The sequence below is a fragment of the Syngnathus acus genome, chromosome 2, assembly GCF_901709675.1.
Source record: "Syngnathus acus chromosome 2, fSynAcu1.2, whole genome shotgun sequence".
Classification (NCBI taxonomy): Eukaryota; Metazoa; Chordata; class Actinopteri; order Syngnathiformes; family Syngnathidae; genus Syngnathus; species Syngnathus acus.
Window position 1 is genome coordinate 24,253,056 of NC_051088.1, and position 16,367 is coordinate 24,269,422.

The 16,367-nt window shown below is 42.7% G+C and overlaps 4 protein-coding genes across 10 annotated transcripts; 3 read left to right on the forward strand and 1 right to left on the reverse strand.

Moving 5' to 3' along the window:
• The first annotated feature begins 99 nt into the window (after positions 1 to 99).
• On the forward strand, positions 100 to 2,818 carry prkag3a (protein kinase, AMP-activated, gamma 3a non-catalytic subunit). 3 transcript variants are annotated; one of them, XM_037279517.1, is made up of 12 exons: positions 100 to 220; positions 282 to 318; positions 388 to 488; positions 567 to 648; positions 715 to 773; positions 1,004 to 1,043; positions 1,135 to 1,189; positions 1,263 to 1,389; positions 1,457 to 1,622; positions 1,701 to 1,738; positions 2,239 to 2,385; positions 2,445 to 2,818. In XM_037279517.1, exons 1-12 carry the CDS (start codon positions 203 to 205, stop codon positions 2,559 to 2,561), a joined length of 987 nt encoding a protein of 328 aa, XP_037135412.1. In that variant the 5' UTR covers positions 100 to 202; the 3' UTR covers positions 2,562 to 2,818. The 3 variants fall into 3 exon arrangements, with proteins under 3 accessions (XP_037135412.1, XP_037135404.1, XP_037135421.1); XM_037279509.1 differs by having other exon boundaries at positions 998 to 1,043; positions 2,445 to 2,817; XM_037279526.1 differs by having other exon boundaries at positions 403 to 488; positions 998 to 1,043; positions 2,445 to 2,817.
• An 801-nt stretch (positions 2,819 to 3,619) lies between these two features.
• Positions 3,620 to 8,811, forward strand: retreg2 (reticulophagy regulator family member 2). 2 transcript variants are annotated; one of them, XM_037279449.1, is made up of 10 exons: positions 3,620 to 3,944; positions 4,288 to 4,391; positions 5,527 to 5,557; positions 5,675 to 5,804; positions 5,875 to 5,959; positions 6,039 to 6,176; positions 6,251 to 6,339; positions 6,574 to 6,709; positions 7,300 to 7,994; positions 8,101 to 8,811. In XM_037279449.1, the coding sequence occupies exons 1-10, from the start codon at positions 3,691 to 3,693 to the stop codon at positions 8,101 to 8,103; spliced, it is 1,665 nt and encodes a 554-aa protein (XP_037135344.1). In that variant the 5' UTR covers positions 3,620 to 3,690; the 3' UTR covers positions 8,104 to 8,811. The 2 variants fall into 2 exon arrangements, with proteins under 2 accessions (XP_037135344.1, XP_037135336.1); XM_037279441.1 differs by having other exon boundaries at positions 3,621 to 3,944; positions 7,300 to 8,811.
• Positions 8,812 to 8,951: 140 nt separating this feature from the next.
• On the reverse strand, positions 8,952 to 12,336 carry mdh1b (malate dehydrogenase 1B, NAD (soluble)). Its single transcript, XM_037279461.1, has 9 exons — positions 12,207 to 12,336; positions 11,725 to 11,837; positions 11,518 to 11,652; positions 11,297 to 11,439; positions 11,044 to 11,212; positions 10,632 to 10,971; positions 10,421 to 10,562; positions 9,589 to 9,764; positions 8,952 to 9,523 (listed from the first exon to the last, which is right to left on the reverse strand). The coding sequence occupies exons 1-9, from the start codon at positions 12,226 to 12,228 to the stop codon at positions 9,300 to 9,302; spliced, it is 1,464 nt and encodes a 487-aa protein (XP_037135356.1). The 5' UTR covers positions 12,229 to 12,336; the 3' UTR covers positions 8,952 to 9,299.
• Positions 12,337 to 12,564: 228 nt separating this feature from the next.
• On the forward strand, positions 12,565 to 16,275 carry fastkd2 (FAST kinase domains 2). Of its 4 annotated transcripts, none has more exons than XR_005100177.1 (12): positions 12,565 to 13,477; positions 13,551 to 13,654; positions 13,731 to 13,839; positions 14,014 to 14,137; positions 14,209 to 14,348; positions 14,414 to 14,586; positions 14,658 to 14,821; positions 14,888 to 15,124; positions 15,256 to 15,316; positions 15,462 to 15,576; positions 15,674 to 15,871; positions 15,907 to 16,275. XR_005100177.1 is itself a non-coding variant. In XM_037269733.1 (11 exons), the coding sequence occupies exons 1-11, from the start codon at positions 12,851 to 12,853 to the stop codon at positions 15,761 to 15,763; spliced, it is 1,944 nt and encodes a 647-aa protein (XP_037125628.1). In that variant the 5' UTR covers positions 12,565 to 12,850; the 3' UTR covers positions 15,764 to 16,275. The 4 variants fall into 4 exon arrangements, 1 of the variants encoding a protein (XP_037125628.1); XR_005100178.1 differs by having other exon boundaries at positions 15,674 to 15,813; positions 16,178 to 16,275; XR_005100179.1 differs by having other exon boundaries at positions 14,891 to 15,124.
• Positions 16,276 to 16,367: the final 92 nt, after the last annotated feature.

Below are 16,367 nucleotides of genomic sequence, written 5' to 3' on the forward strand. Positions count from 1 at the left end.
CACCACAGTATCGTACGTGGGAATGATTTGCCTGGAGTGGAGGCCTCCCTTCCCTCCCCCCTTGTGCTTGACATCTGCCAAAGCACAAGTCCTAAAATAGTTCCAACCTCTTCCTGTGAAAGAGCAAGCGAGCGAGGGCTTCAGAGTGTCGTGCATTTGTTGGCTTTGAAAAAACTTCTTTCTCAATGGACGCAACGGAATTATGGAGGCTTCGTCGCAAGTACACAACATGTTTTGTGCGTTGGAGCTTTCTACCCATTTTGACAATATGTGTGTTTTAGGGTTCGGTCCAAACAAAGGGGCTGATACCAAAGCATGGTAAGTCTGTTTGACTTGGGTCCAGATTTGTTGGAACGCAAGCGAGAATAAGCAAGATGTGTCTACCAGAGGCTAATGCCACAGTCTACTTGGATTTCATGAAGAGTCACTGCTGCTATGATGCCATTCCAATTAGTTGTAAATTGATCATTTTTGATACCAAGCTACAAGTGAGTACTGATCTTGTTCATTTATTTAATTGCAAGCACTAGAAAATGTCAGCATACTGTATTTTGTCTGTCTTCAAGGTGCAAAAGGCCTTTTTTGCACTGGTGGCAAACAACTTGAGGGCGGCTCCTTTATGGGACAGCAAGTTGAAAAGATTTGTGGGTAAGGTGGTTCAAAAAAAAAAAAAAATCTATATACATTGAATGAATTTGTTTTCTTCGCTCACAGGTATGCTGACTATTACAGATTTCATCAACATCATTCATTGCTACTACAAATCCCCTTTGGTGAGATTTGAAATAATTTTAATTAGTACTGAATAGCATGGAACAGTTCCTTCATTTTTGACTGAAAACATTTTAGTTTGTTAAAGATGGAGAATATAATCAGATAAATAGCTTTTATTTCCAGGAATTAGACTCTTTTTTTTTTTTTTTGTATGGTAATCAGGACAAATCATTTACACGATTAAATAACCACTTTGATGATATAAAACTGTGATTGTTCCAAGGTGCAGATGTATGAGCTGGAAAACCACAAGATTGAGACCTGGAGAGGTGAGTCATTGCAACACAAGTGGAAACAACATATCGCACCAGAGTTCCATGTGTCCATTTGTTAAGATTGCTTTTGCTTCCTCTTGTTTAGATGTCTATTTAAAGTGCTCCTATCCATTTATGATTAGTGTTTCACCAGATGCCAGGTGAGAAGATTGCTTATTGTTTAGGTTCATCTCGCTTCGCACCATGCCCGATAACACTTTTCTCTTCTCCAAGTCTCTTTGATGCCATCTATTCCTTACTCAAACACAAGATCCACAGGCTGCCTGTCATCGAGCCAACATCCGGCAATGTTCTGCACATTCTTACGCACAAGAGGATACTGAAATTCCTCCATATATTTGTGAGCATCAGTGAATATTTCATCTTTAGTATTTACCTCGTGTGATTTAATTGAGCTATGTTTCCAGGGAGATAAGGTTCCAAAGCCTGCGTTCGTTCAGAAGCAGGTTCAGGAGATTGGAATCGGAACTTTCAGGAATATTGCCACTGTTCAGCAAACAGCAACACTTTACGACGCTCTCGACATATTTGTGGAAAGGAGGGTGTCGGCTCTTCCGGTGGTAGATGAAAACGGTATGTTTTTCGGTCGACTGTATATTTCAAATGATATGATGAAATATGCCAGGGAGTATTTTTGTTTTTTTTAACCAGGCAAAGTGGTGGCACTCTACTCCCGATTTGATGTTATTGTAAGTACCGTATTTTCCGCACTATAAGGCGCACCGGATTATAAGGCGCACCTTCAATGAATGGCCCATTTTAAAACTTTGTCCATATATAAGGCGCACCGGATTATAAGGCGCATAGAATAAATAACTCGACCTTGCTCAAACGTTAATGCAATCACAATATAGTAACACTCGAAATAGTGAAAACAATAACGATACATCAATAACTCAACGTTGCTCAAACGTTAATACCGCACAACACACAAAATAAACACGCAAAGCTTACTTTAATAAATTAGTCCTCATCCACGAATCCATATTGGTCCATAGATAAGGCGCACCGGATTATAAGGCGCACTGTCGGCTTTTGAGAAAATTGGAGGTTTTTAGGTGCACCTTATAGTGCGGAAAATACGGTACATCAGAGACGTTTCATCCCTGAAAAAGCAAAAGTCCTCTGCTACTTTCTGTTGCACTCTGTTTGTGCGTGCACTCCATGTTGGCGCACCGTCGGGCGGAAGAACCTGGCAGCCCAGAAGACGTACAACAATCTGGACGTGACAATGCTGGAAGCTGTCAATAGGCGCACGTGTTTCATGGAGGGTGTTATCAAGTGCTATCCAGATGAAACCTTGGAGACCATCATAGACCGCATTGTCACAGCTGAGGTGGGTGCGTCCTTCCACTGCATGAATACTAGAAAAACATCTTTTTCTGCACGTGGCAGGTCCACCGCCTGGTGCTCGTGGACAGAGCTGATGTGGTGAGGGGCATCATCTCACTATCAGACCTGCTTCAGGCTATGGTCTTAACACCGGCGGGTATCGAGGCCCTTTTATCCTAGCAGCATATTGTTTGTGGAGGATGCCACCTTCTTCCCAGGCAGGTAGGCCCATCCTCCCGTCGTAAACTAGTGCCTAGGACAGTCCTATCGAGTTGAAGCCTCAGGCATACAAAATGTGTCTGGATTTTCTTCTGAACATTTGATGTCTTTCAGAAATCACAGTGTGAATGAGATGACGAATGCAGCTGCTGTGCAGTTGTTTCAAAACAACTTGATCAGTACGTGTTGCTCATTTTCTATATTGAACACATTGTTGAGATGCTTGTAATAAAGTATTTTGTCCATTTGATGGGCATGAGAATAATTAAGAAAAGATTAGATTCATTGATGTTTTTTTTATGTAAAGATTTACAGAATGAGTTCTTGCACTATGTCGGTTTCTTGTTCAACAGTTTTGTGCTGTCCTTTTATTTGAATGCAAAAAGGATAGCAGATCTTTTATAAGTCCATTGGGAAATGAAAAAAAGGAAATACATTAATAACATTTTGTTACTTCTAGTTCGGGAATGTATGTCACCAACATCAAATCAGTTAATTCATGCCAAAATATATTGGTCCATAGGGTGGTAGACTTGGTCTTATCCAGATAGTAAACAAGAAATCACGTGACTTTTTACTCTAAATTACGCGTGCGCATGACGAGTCCTGTCTGCCAGGATTTCACCGGAAGTCTTTTTATTTGAGACGGCTGTAATTTTAATAACAATTTTAACAATTTTTAATAATTGTTTTTTTCTTACACGATTTGATGAAGTTGTTTGATTGTCTCGACTTTATTGCTGAGGGCTGATTCGCCCTTTATTTTTCAGATTAAAATTGACCCGTTTGGAAAATCCCTAAAATAATCAATTACATTAAATATTATTTGTTGGCCTACGTTTTTCATTTTCTTCTATTTTGGGGGGATCAAACTGCATTATATTAATGTGTTGTTGTTTTTTTTACGTTTGAAAATTAGAGCGGGTTACATTGCTGTTAAAAAACGAACATAAAAAAAAAGGGGGTTAAATTTCATTTTATTTTGAAGGTGTACCGAGAGGTTGTGTTTGTTTGCAATGTTTCACTTGACCCTGATCTCGCCATACACCCGTGATCTCCAAAACAACACAACAAAGTGGCGCAAAGAAACATGGCGAGCGCCGAGGAGTCACGAAGAAGCCCCTCCGTCACACCTTCTTCGGTAGGCCTGGAGTCCCTGTTTCCCACCGGCACATCGGAGCACTCTTGCGGCGAAGGGAACCCGGAGCTCGAGCAACTGCGGGAGCTCCTTCAAGACTGGCTTTTGCCGTACGAGCCTGTGCTGCTGTGGCTTCAGCGGCTGCTGGTGTGGGAGAGGCCGCTGTGCAGCATCTCGGTCGCGCTCACGCTAAACACGTTATTCTGGTAAGGCCTCATCGAGACTTTCCAAACCGAGACGACTGTCAACCTCCCTGGCTCCTTCATGTTGCAGAAATGTACGCGTCAATGTCTGAATATTAGGATAAAACGGCTAATCCGATCTTTAGCCGAATGCTAGCAGCACGCTTGTTTCAAGTGGCGACTCCGCATCGATTCGAGTGTGAAGTGCTTCGACATAAATCCGCCAAATAATCTGTCCCGATGCTCCATTTTATTGCTCTATATGGGGGTTCAACGCGAAAAGTGGGCCTTGTGTCACTGCGATGATGCTCAGGATACCTCTGTAAATAATCTCATGGAAGTTGTGTTGATTGTGTGCCCTTCCCAGGCTCCTATCTTACACTTCCCTGCGCCCGCTCTTCCTGTTGAGCGTGTCCCTCCTCGGGCTGATGCTGCTGGAGAGATGGAAGCCCAAGTTCCTCAATGTCACTAGTAAGAAAAAGTCTTCCTTTGGATTGAGTTCTAGCCTCAAAATGTCATGAACGTGGGAAACAAAATTTAAATGCGAACCATATTTGTCCAGTAGCTGTAAAGTCACAGCAAAATAAGGCTTCTCTTGGCGTACGACATCTTGTGCATTATTTAACTATAAGTCAGTTTGTATCACAATTTGGGAGTAGCGGATTCAATTCAAGAATTATATTACCGTATTTTCCGCACTATAAGGCGCACCGGATTATAAGGCGCACCCTCAATGAATGGCCCATTTTAAAACTTTGTCCATATATAAGGCGCACCGGATTATAAGGCGCATAGAATAAGTAACTCAACCTTGCTCAAACATTAATGCAATCACAATATAGTAACACTTGAAATAGTGAAAACAACAATATATCAATAACTCAACGTTGCTCAAACGTTAATATCACACAACACACAAAATAAACACGTAAAGCTTACTTTAATAAATTAGTCCTCATCCACATATATAAGGCGCACCGGATTATAAGGCGCACTGTCGGTTTTTGAGAAAATTGGAGGTTTTTAGGTGCGCCTTATAGTGCGGAAAATACGGTAGTTTATTTACAACAATAAGATGAAATGATTCACTGCCTGGAAACCAAGTCAATAACTTTTTAGCCCAAACTTAAACCAGCGTGACTGTGAAATAAATTCCTGGATACTGGACAATGCAGGTGATGTTTCCTAGGTTACTACTTATTGCAAGGGTATCCTGTCAAAAATATTTATGGATAAAGAAAATGCAATCACACTGTATTAATAAAATGCAACCTACACATAGCTTCAGGGTGTGTTAACAGTATCTTTACCTGATACTTTTTCGATTTTGAATGAATGAATCTTTATTTTCATTGCATGTTGCCGTGCAACCGAATGTTACTTAACAGGTTTCAGTAGACCGCAAGTGGCAAAATGGCCGCCCCTGAGATGGATAAAAAAAACAGGTGGATTTTGCCTGTTTAATTCATATTCCACAAACCAAACATGAATCAGAACATATTATTACAAAGAAACTATTTTAATACTGTATTATTTTCAGTTGATATTATTTGATTGCAATTTAAAAATCTATGAATCTAAACTTGTATTTTTCTCGCTATTCTAGTTCCACGGGTCGAGGTTTCTCCCATTCAAAGGTATGCATATTATGCAGTTGGAAAGATTGCCACCTTATGTGTTTTCATGGAATAACAAAAGGCATTTAAAGCACCACCTGGAGAGAGAAAAAAAATCTTGTGTGTGTGTGCGCACAGCGAATCGATGAGCACAAAGCAGCGTCTGCTCAGCGTTCCTGAGCTCAGTCACCACCTAGCGGAAAGTTACCTGACGTGCTGTCTGTTCCTGCACGAGACACTACAGTACAAACGACAGAATCACGGAAAGGTAAAACACAATTTACCGGAAGTGTTTTGTTCATTCAAAAACATCACTTCCATGCCATTTTATTTCTTAGTTCTGCGCCATGACGTGCAGCGGCTGTTTTGCACTGGCAGTTGTCGGACATTACGTGCCAGGAATCATGATCTTTTATATTTTAGGTGAGTCGACTTTTGTGATGCCATTCAATTTTCCAAGCCGGTCGCAGTTCTCATTTCCCCTCACTTTGAATTCCTTCAGGTATTAGTGTGATTTTGTGGCCACTTGTGGTGTACCACGAACTGATCCAACGGATGTACACCGGCCTGGAGCCCATTCTGATGAAACTGGACTACAGCATGAAGGGAGAGACCGAGCACCGCAAGCACGACAAGAGGAGTGAGCATCGTTCCATTTTTGCCCGGTTGTGGCTTTTGTGTGTCTCACGATTGACCTTTTGAAACGCTCCCCAGAGGTGAAGAAAGAGGTGGAGGAGGGTGACGAGCCACGAGCCGAAACAGAGAGCGAAAGTGAGGAGGAGCTCTCCTGTTTTGCCCCAACGGTATGGGCCCCCCTCCATCGACTCCATCGTGCCAATCAAACGGTGGCGACTTTTTTTTTCCAAAAAGCAACAAATCGAGAACAATTTTGTGGTATCAGCAAATAGACTTACAACCAATCACAGAATTTGCATCAAATTCAAAATACGGAACCATACTTCGAACCTGAAGGAAACTCGATGCAAGCAACGTATCCACAGTATGTATCAATTTATCACTGTGGTCGTCTTGCTCAGGTGGATGTCAAGACGACGGCCCTGGCGATGGCCATCACTGACTCGGAGTTGTCTGACGAGGAGGCTTCCATATTGGAGAGCGGCGGATTCTCGGTGTCCAGAGCCACGACCCCCCAACTGACGGATCTCTCTGAAGGTAAACGTTACTTGCGTCAAAGTGACACTTGGAATCCCAGCAGTATAGAAATAGCTGGCCGGGTTCAAATCAGTGTCCAATAGCGGTCTAATGACTTCTTTTGGTGGCTAGTTTTCTAAGACGCCTGGTTCATTGGAACCCTTCCTTCTGCTGCTCTCGCATACGTTTGTTAGTAGACTCAAGGTGCGTTCGGCGACCGCTCACAAAATAGGACATCTCGTAATTACATGGAATAAAGCTCATTTAATGCAGCAAACTGGAATGACGCATACGTTGAAGAGGGCACACGGAAACATTGAATCATTTCTTTGATGCGGCAAAATCAGAACAGTCGCAGGGACAGCTGCTCTGAGAAACTGGACATGTGAGGAAGTGTCGTTTTCTTGGATCGGGTGGGGCTTAGCGGAGGAGAAATGAACAGGAATGATAGGGAATTAGCGATTTAAAAGCCCAAAAAGTTGATTTAGCATGATGTGGCTTGTGAATTTGAAGGTTCTTGATATGGAGACAAAAACGAGGTTGGTTGTGGTGTGATCTTCTGGAACACAGCAATGCCCTTAAATGATCATGACTTGTTCACCTCTGTTCAGACCTGGATCAGCAGAGTTTACACAGTGACCCAGAAGAGTCCTATCTTCGGGATCTGCCCGAGTTTCCCTCTGTCGAAGAGTTTCCGTCCTTGGAGCACAACCTCCTCCGCTTTCCATTACAAGGCTCGGGCCAAGGTGAAAGGTCGCAGGCGAGCGCCCCCGCAGAGGCTGAAGCCTTGAGCCCCGCCAGCCTCTTCATCCAGCACCTGGCATCCCCGCTGCACTTTGTGAACACTCACTTCAACGGCCACGGGAGTCCACCTGGCGGTGAGGTGGCCACAGGGGAAGGAGCATCGGGTCAGGGAGGAGAGGAGAAGGGCGCTGCCGTTACCCAGGGTGCACATCGCTCACTCGAGGCCCTAAGTGAGCAGATTGTGAGCACGGCCATCTCCACTGTGGTGCAGAACACTTTGTCAGCGCTGCTACGCTCCAGTGAGGCCAGCGAGGAGCCCCTCCTGGCTGAGTTCCTCCCTCACGAATCTCCCCCTGGCATTATGGAGACCTTCGCCCAACCCACTGACGCCGCGACGGTGCCCGATGAGGACTTGGAGACGATAACCACAGAGAGCGCCGCCGGTGATGACATACGCGATGATACACTGGTTGTTACCGAGGAAGAGGATTTTGAGCTTCTGGACCAAAGTGAACTCGAGCAAGCGGATGAGGAGCTGGACTTAAGCCCTGAAAGACTGTTGGTAGGGGAAGCCTCAGGACCTCCGCAGCATCAGTCATAGCTTCTCGTTTGGCCCTCCCCCTCCCTGTCTAATCCAATGTGTTTTGCTTTTAATGTGTCCATTACAATAACATCATACACACCAGTACATCCAAAAGGTTCATCAATTTGTCGGTGCCTGACGGCAGCATGAGCTGTCAGCGTTTCCCATCTGGCATCTAAGCGTTGAAATTGCTTTGTAAGCAAATTCCAAACCTGCTGTCAGAAGCAGATGTCTGTCCAGATGTTGTTGTTACAGAGATTAGGACTACAATGCAGTGAGAATGCCCTCGAAATTATTTCAATTAACTCTTAGATTGCTATCTTTATCTGAGAGGGAATTCAGATTTGGACTGGAGTTTTCTTTTAATTGGGCACATTGAATCACTTTCACTTGTTGCCTGGAAACAGAAACTTTGTGTTGGATGTTGGAAAAAAATTTCTACCCACACAACATAAGGGAATTTAAGTAGCTTTGCTGGGCAAGTCAAATCTCGGTTGATGAAAATTCTCATTGCTCCAGGTGACGTCAAGTTCTTCTAGTCATCTTCACCAACTCACCACGACGAGTGCATTGCATGTACATGTACTAACCATGTTCCATTGTCCGGTTCAGAGGTCAAAATGTTTTTGCTTTAACCACTCAGCATCCAAATCTCAGAGGGCAGGGTGTACAAATTTGGTCTCAGCGTTGTGTTCATTTCCAGACTTGTCCTTGTGAACTGTATTTGTACTAACTTCCCAGTCTACCAGCCTCCCTGTGTATATTGTAGAAATGATATATATTTAAAAAAAACAAACGGAATTTGTATACAGTATTCCGCAATATTCTGCATGTAAAAGAACACTGCTGCACAATCTTGTGGGGGGGAAATACACGTGAATGTTTCAGGTAAAAGTCCATTTCTTTAAAAGGATGGAATGAGAGGTATACATTTTCAATACAAGCCAACTGTCAATGAAAAACAATTGGTAACATATTAGCAGACTAATTTGTGTTTGGTGGTAGTGTGCTTACAAGATTGCTAAAAAGGCCATTTGTTGAACTCAAGAAATCTATTTTCTAAGCTCTGGTTTTTCCATAAACTAATCAGTTTGGTCTTTTACATCTTGAGACTATCAAAAGCAAAAGATGCGTTTGGCCAGGCAAGGATTTTTATTGTATTGTCACGTGAGAGAATAAAAGAACAAACTGAAAAGCATGATGCACTAAAAATGTATTTGTTGAGCAAGCATTTCATTCATGAACCTGTTGTGGCATCTGACATCTTTTCCCTGTGAAGGAAATTCATTTTACATTATTAGGGATGTTGATGTTAGGGGGTGCTGTTTTTTTAAGAAGCACAAAAAAAACAAATGTCGACCAGTTTCCTTGCCTGAGTTTACTTGCGGAAAGATCAAGTCTCTGCTTCAGATCATCTCCAACAGACACGTCGGACGCTACTGACCAGTGGCCATCTTTGAAGGTCACTGGCACTGATAGGACCACGTCGCCGGGGATGTCGGAATGGTCTGCAAGTTGCCCAAAAGTTGATGAAGTCAGCAAACTATAATCCCCTACTTTTTGAAACTTTCACCTGTGCACAAGACCCCCACAGAGAACACCTGACTGGGAGTAGAGGTCCTGTTCCATGCCTTTAGGAGAGTGAGGATCCCGTTGGCAGTTGACATGTCTGCTCCGTGGCAGGTCTTTGAGACTACAGCTGCCTGCTGACCACGCACAATATCTTGGAAGTCGTTGTCAAGCCATTCCCTAGAAAAAGAATGAATGTAAATAGTTTAGAAAGTGGATTATGTCGTTTGTTGATCATTGTTGGGAAAGAGCAGTTTAATGCCACTGCAAATGACAAGTGCATCAATAAAAAAAGTTATTTCATGACTGGAGTTTGTTTTGTGTTCATCGGAAGAGATTTCAAATCATCTGTCAATATAATACAGAAACAAATTGTGTTTGAAATATTCTGTCAAATGCCACCGAGTTGTGGCGCAACCACTTAAGATGTCTTTTTCTCTCTCATCACTCTCTGATGACATTTTAATTAAATGTAGGATTGAATAAGCTCAATTTTTGTTGATATCTTCATTGTGAATGTTAAAAAATGTCTTTTTCACATTTTAAAGTGTAACTCCGCTCTGAAGTTGAACATAGCCCTGTTACGAAAACTTTTCCAGCCATCTCGAGCAAAACATACCCCAGTCTAGTCATGTTCTTGTCAAAACCTGCCGCAAAATAAATACAAAAAAGATTTACAATATAAAGTAAATCCAGAAATATTTTTTTTTTAAAAATTAACAGACAAACACAATTAACTATCAATTTAATGTTTTGATTTTTTTTTTTTCTTATGTATGTTCTCCATAGTAATGTGCATTCAACAATGTGATGCTCCTTTTGTTTGCTTTACTGACCTGTCGTAGATAATCTCCAGCACTGGGTGAAAAAAGAAAGGGGGCCCTTTGATTGGTCCGTCATAGTTAAAAACCTTTGCCCTCTGGAGATCTACGTAGAAGATGTCTCCAACATCTCCCCAAACAATGATGTCTGTCACCTCTAAGCGCAGAACACGGCAAAGGTGCTAGCAATGTTGATGAGTGAGCACACTAAAAGTGCTGTAGTTACCTGAAGTCCTCACTTTGAGCTTTTTAGCGATGGCAGCTCTGGCTTCGTTCTCCAGCTGAGTCGCAACAGCCACAAAGCGACGGCTGTCGATTGAGCACGCTTTCAGTAGAAAGGAGCATCGGAGGTTCAGAAGCGCGCGGCCCGACACGATCACCTTCACGTCCCTTTTGGCCCTTGTCTCAATCAATCGTCCATATTCAGTGTACAGGTCTGCCACTGCTTTTATCTTCTCTCCTTGCTGCACATCTTCTGCATCATTGTCTTCAGACAAGCAGTCATCCAGCAGGAGGATGATCTCCGCTTTGCGGAAAGCTTCTTCGAGATCAGTGTGAATGGTCACCTAAAGCCAGATAGGTGCTTTTATTGGTGATGTCACAAAAATGAACGTGTTAATTATATTCAAATGATCTGCCTGATGAAGCAAAGGCATAGCCAGATCTTCTGTCTCCATCTTCAGCGATTGCAGTTCTTCCTCATTGCCTTTCAGATCCAAGAGATGGAGGCTGATGGCAGAGGCTTGGGACAACCCCTCAGCAGAGAGCAGACTGGGGATCAGCATATTGCACGTTGGGTTCAGAGCGCTGGCAAAGCACAAAGCAGGTCGATTCATTGCAAGTTAGACGCACCAAATTCTTTCTTGTCGAAACTTTTTGGCTTTCTTTCACCTGCTGATCCATATGTGGAGGGGTTGGATGAGACTGGCATGATACTGCGCCTCCTTAATGAGGCTGATCTTGGTTTCCAGGTTTTCTTGAGCAATACTTTCCATCATTTCTTCAGCCATGTCTGATGTGATGTTGTAGTAGTTCTGATATGAAGGTACACGGCCACGTGTATTACAAACAAAATGTGCTCTACGACATGACAAGTCAAATAGAAGGCCAACCTGACAGTGCTCCAGAAAGTCATTGAAGCCACCTAAGAACATCCCTTTGCCTCCTTGATGCACCAATTCTCTCCACACCAGCGGGGACTCTTCGTGTTTCCAGTCATTTCTTTTGCATGTGTCTTGTAGCCAGTCCTGGAGAGCAGCGAGTTTATCAACGAGATGCCCAAAACTCAATATTCAATATGAATAATGAGCAAGGTGTACCGTCCATTCATCTGGAAGGATTGAGATCTTGTGAATTTGGAAATTTGGTAAAGAACGCTGCAATCTGTCAGCCAAAAGTTCCGCTTTGGCATAATATGGACAGTCCGTTTGGCCTGTTGGAAAACATCAAATTGTATCTTCGTGTTCATTAGATTACATTGGATTTTATCCAAAGATATTAGAAGGGAGTTAATACACTTCTGCACTACTGCTGTGGTTCACCCTGACTTTGGAAAATAACAATTTGAAGATCATGGTGCTGCTATAACATTATTATTGTTATTAAAATGTTGGGTTACTTCAAATTTTCTGCATAGTTACTTATCGAAATTTAAAAGTTAGACTTGTACATGAAGATCTCAATTCTAGATTGACTATTTTATTTGAAGTTTTGAGGTTGCTGACCCCTGGTGGACATGAAATGTCAGTAAAATATGTGAACGTTAGCGGTTGAAACTTGCAAGCTACATTCATAAACTTACCAGCCAGTACAAACTTTGCCATTTTATGAGAAGACTCCGGTTGCAGGGTCTTAACGACGAAATGGCGGTGCAATAACGGAATGATTTCCAAAGCTCTTTGTTTTCGATTGTGCTCCAAGTTGCTAGGTAACACAACGTTCAACAGCATAAGAGTCCGACCGAAACAACACAGAAAAAAAAAGAAAAATACAGATTTACGTTAAGACGGAGAAAGTGGCTTTATAGTGAATTTAAAAATCTAAAATTAACCACTTATATGTTATTTTGCAATGAAATTGTTATTTAGCTTGCTATAAATATATTTTTTTCCGTTACGTTCGGGCAGCACGTTATCATGTTTCTAGAGGGGCTGCTTAAAGTGGTGCACACACCTCGATGCGCCATATGCGAGTGCAAGTTATAAAAATAACAAGGAAAAACAACATTAAGGACATTTACAGTTTTCTCGCTTAAATAATATAACTTTGAGAGTAATGCAGTTCGATGGTGGACTGACTAGATTTTGCCAAACAAAGGGTGTTGGTTCGTTGTTGACCTTGCGTTAATTTTAAGACCTTCCGACGTGAATTAGCTCGACAAAATATGTAATCAATCATTAGTGAAAAAGTCTTCACTTATTTGAACGCACACCATCTTGGTGGAGAATGTCACTGTGGTTGACACAAGTCGTCGTGAGGTGTTCTCTACGCTCCTGCATCTATTCGGTCAAATATTGCAGCGCCACAGTAGCAGGCAAGAACTCATGTTCCTCCGAACAACAATTATCACACATTTATGGCACGAGGCAAATCCATTCGTGGCGGGCTACTAGTTTCAAGAGTCCCGTGAGGTTCTATTCGCTGGATGCCAGTTTGGAACCAGAGAACACTAAGGTTGTCTCTCCCTCTGTGGAGGGGTCTTTGGTTCTGGATGAGATCCAGCATCCCACCGGCCAGAGACAGGGAAGGTCCATTTTCTTTAAACTCCTGCAGCACTGCGGCTCCCCATCAGATGTGCTTGACCTCAGCCAAAAATATGCGGCTACCCCTCGTCAAATCAGCAACTGCTTTACATATATGTGGTCCAGCATCAAGAAGATGTCAGATGAGCAGCGGCGCTGTGAGATGCAGCTGATGTTTGAGCATGCTGCATTTGATCAACTGCTGGAAAACGCCATGACCAATGTGGGCTCCATGCAAAATGAAGACTTGGCTTACTCTCTTCTGGCTATGGTGAGTTTAGGTGTGCCCCAAAGGAGCCGCGTGGTCCAGCTGTATCTCCGTGCCTGCCAGGTAAATACACCTGATGCAAATTATTGTTTGATTTTTTTTCTATTTAATAATTGTTTTTTTTTCTCACTGACAGGAGAGGTTGAATGGCTTTGATGAGAAGAGTTTGTCCATCTTAGCCTCCTGTCTGGAAAATATGGAGAGCACCCCCAATGTTGTTGCACTGAAACAGGGTTTGAGGTAAAAAAAACAAATGTTGTCTCGTTTGTTGCCGCATAGTAAATGATATCTTTTTTGTTGTTGTTTTCTGTTCCAGGTTGGTAGTTGAAGCGCTCCTTCCCAGGATAAAGAATATCGTGGCGCTCCAAACTGTGATGCGTCTCTTGGGTAAAGATATGCCGCTAGACCTCAAACGGAAACTTGAGGTATGTTCCCCTTTTCTAAGATCCAAAACTGAACTAGAAAAGAAAAAAAGTTGTATTGAAGTGATTTCTTGATTGAACAGGTCTAGCGGTACTCATGCAATTGACTAAAAGGAATTCCTGATTTATGCTTCATTCTTAGCACCAAACATTGACCCGAATCATTTCAACTTTCAGCGGAAGGCTTTCTCAATGACGGAGCAGTTCACCCTTCCCAATACACAATACATGATCTCCACCATGGCCAAAATGGGCTTCTATTCCAAACCACTGCTGGATATCTGCAGTCAGAGAATTACAGGTACGATGACAATAATCAATAAAACTTCTGGCTTTGGATCAACTCGCTATCGTTGCTCTGGATCTGCGCAGAAAATCTTCACGGAGTCCCGTTTAACCGACTGTTAAAAGTGCTGCTTTCGTGCCGGGAGCTTCACTACAGAGATTTGACCCTGCTCACTGGCATCTCCGACTACATTGCCTCCACAATCGACATATGGAGCCGAAAGGAGGTAAAGCCCTTCTGGATGATTCATGACATTATTATCAGTATTAGAACGTTCTTACTTCACTCCAGGTTGTCCTCTTCCTGTCGGTGTTTGAGAACCTTGCCTTTTGTCCCGCCTCGTTGATGGCAGCGTTTGCCCAAAGAGTCATCGCCAACCCAGACACTCTGACGCTTAAAGACCTTCTGTGTGTCCTCAAGGTGTACTCGTCCCTCAACTATAGCTTGCAGCTCGACAGAGAGCAGTATGTTCTTTAGTTAGTTTGGATTTCTCAGCCAATTGGTGCAACAAGCTGATGTTCTGGTGTTGCTCTAGGTTTCTGCAGAGCCTCAGCAAGACTCTGGACTTTTACCTGCACAGGATGTCAAGTTCCCAACTGTTAAAGGCTTGTTATTGTCTCTGCCTTCTTGGCCACTTCCCATTCGCACCTCTGGAGAAACTCCTACAGGGTGCCAACTTGGAGGTGCTGAGGAGAGAAGGTCTGGACCGCACTTGTCAAATAAGAAAAATACCCTGTTTCTTATTCATCGGAATTGTCTTTACAGCAGTGACGTACGTCAAGAAACAGGAGCAAATGTTTCAAACGCTCCACCTGTGCCTCCATCTTGACCAGCCTGTCCTCCCAAAGCCACTAAGTGTTCCTGCAACTATGCTGGGAGAAGGAACATCCAGCGCTCCGTCGGTCAATCCGAGTCTCTCGCAGCTCCTGCGAAATTTCTTGGCTGACCAAGCTGATTTACTGCTACAAGAAATGGTGACGGTGGAGAACATCTACTTCGTAGGTAATAAAAGATGCACTATTATGATCGATATTTTCTCTTATGATAAATCGTATAAACACTGAAAGAAAGTGCCTGCTTCAAATATTCTTCAGTTTCAAATAACATTTTTTTTTTTTTGCATTGATTGTTAGATGCCGTGGTTAGCAAACCCGTGGCAAAGCAAACCTTAAGTGAAGAAACGCAACCCCAAAGGTAAGATCTGTGGCAATGGAGTTCCCCACACCGTCCGTCATTTTTAGGAACGCCAGGTGGATCTAAATCTAGTAATGTTATGGTGACGCCCTTTCTTGAAAAAAAAAACCCCTTAAGCTACAGAAGCCTCTTGTCACTGTTGTAGAATGGCAGTTCTTTGTCCGGCTTCTTCTGCTTTCTGCTTCGGTACTTCTCAACCCCGAGGTCCGCTGGCTGTCAAGCTTCGCCATCTTAAGCTTTTAGGCTATATTCCAATTACGGTAAGAGTTTTTTCTGTTTCTGAATCAGTCGTCATAATAAGATCCTTCACTCAAATATGTGATTCTACTTAATGATCCCATTGTCTTCACTCGCCAGATAACAGAACAAGTGCTGAAGTCTGAAGAGAAGGCAACACAACTCCTAACACAAGAACTCTTTCCGGAAAGGACAATCAGCACCTCATGATCTGTCCCGTCATCACAGAGGGTTGAATGTTTGAAACCTCAAACCAGAAGACCTGCATGAGCGCATTTGTACAAAGCCCAATTCCAGTGAAGAATGGAGAAAATACACCAAAACAGACCCTAGAAATTGTACGTCAATCAAGAATGAAATGACCAAGCTGTTCCCAAATGCTTATAGAGTATCGTTAAAAGGAAAGGTGATGTAACACAGTGACTCCTGCCCCAGCTTTTTTTTGTTTTTTTGGGAAAGTCACTTGCTAAGGGAAGGGTTATCAGGATTCTGACCTTTGCAACTTTACACATTGCATGAGATAGATGAATAAGTAAAAGTTCACATTTCACTTTAGTACTGGTAGCCGAAACACGCAAAGGCTTTTTGATTTGGTGTCTTCTTTCGATTGAGAAGCCTCAAATTACTTGTACAATTTTATATTCACCAATATAAATTTGGAAAGGTAAAACTAACTCTTTGTGTCTTTCCAAAATAACTAATATATAAAAAGATGGCTACATAAACTTTGGTAACTTGTTGTACTTCGGTGAGCCACTAGGTGGCAACACAGCCTTGTGTTCTGAGAGACCTGTTGACATTCATTGCAGCACAC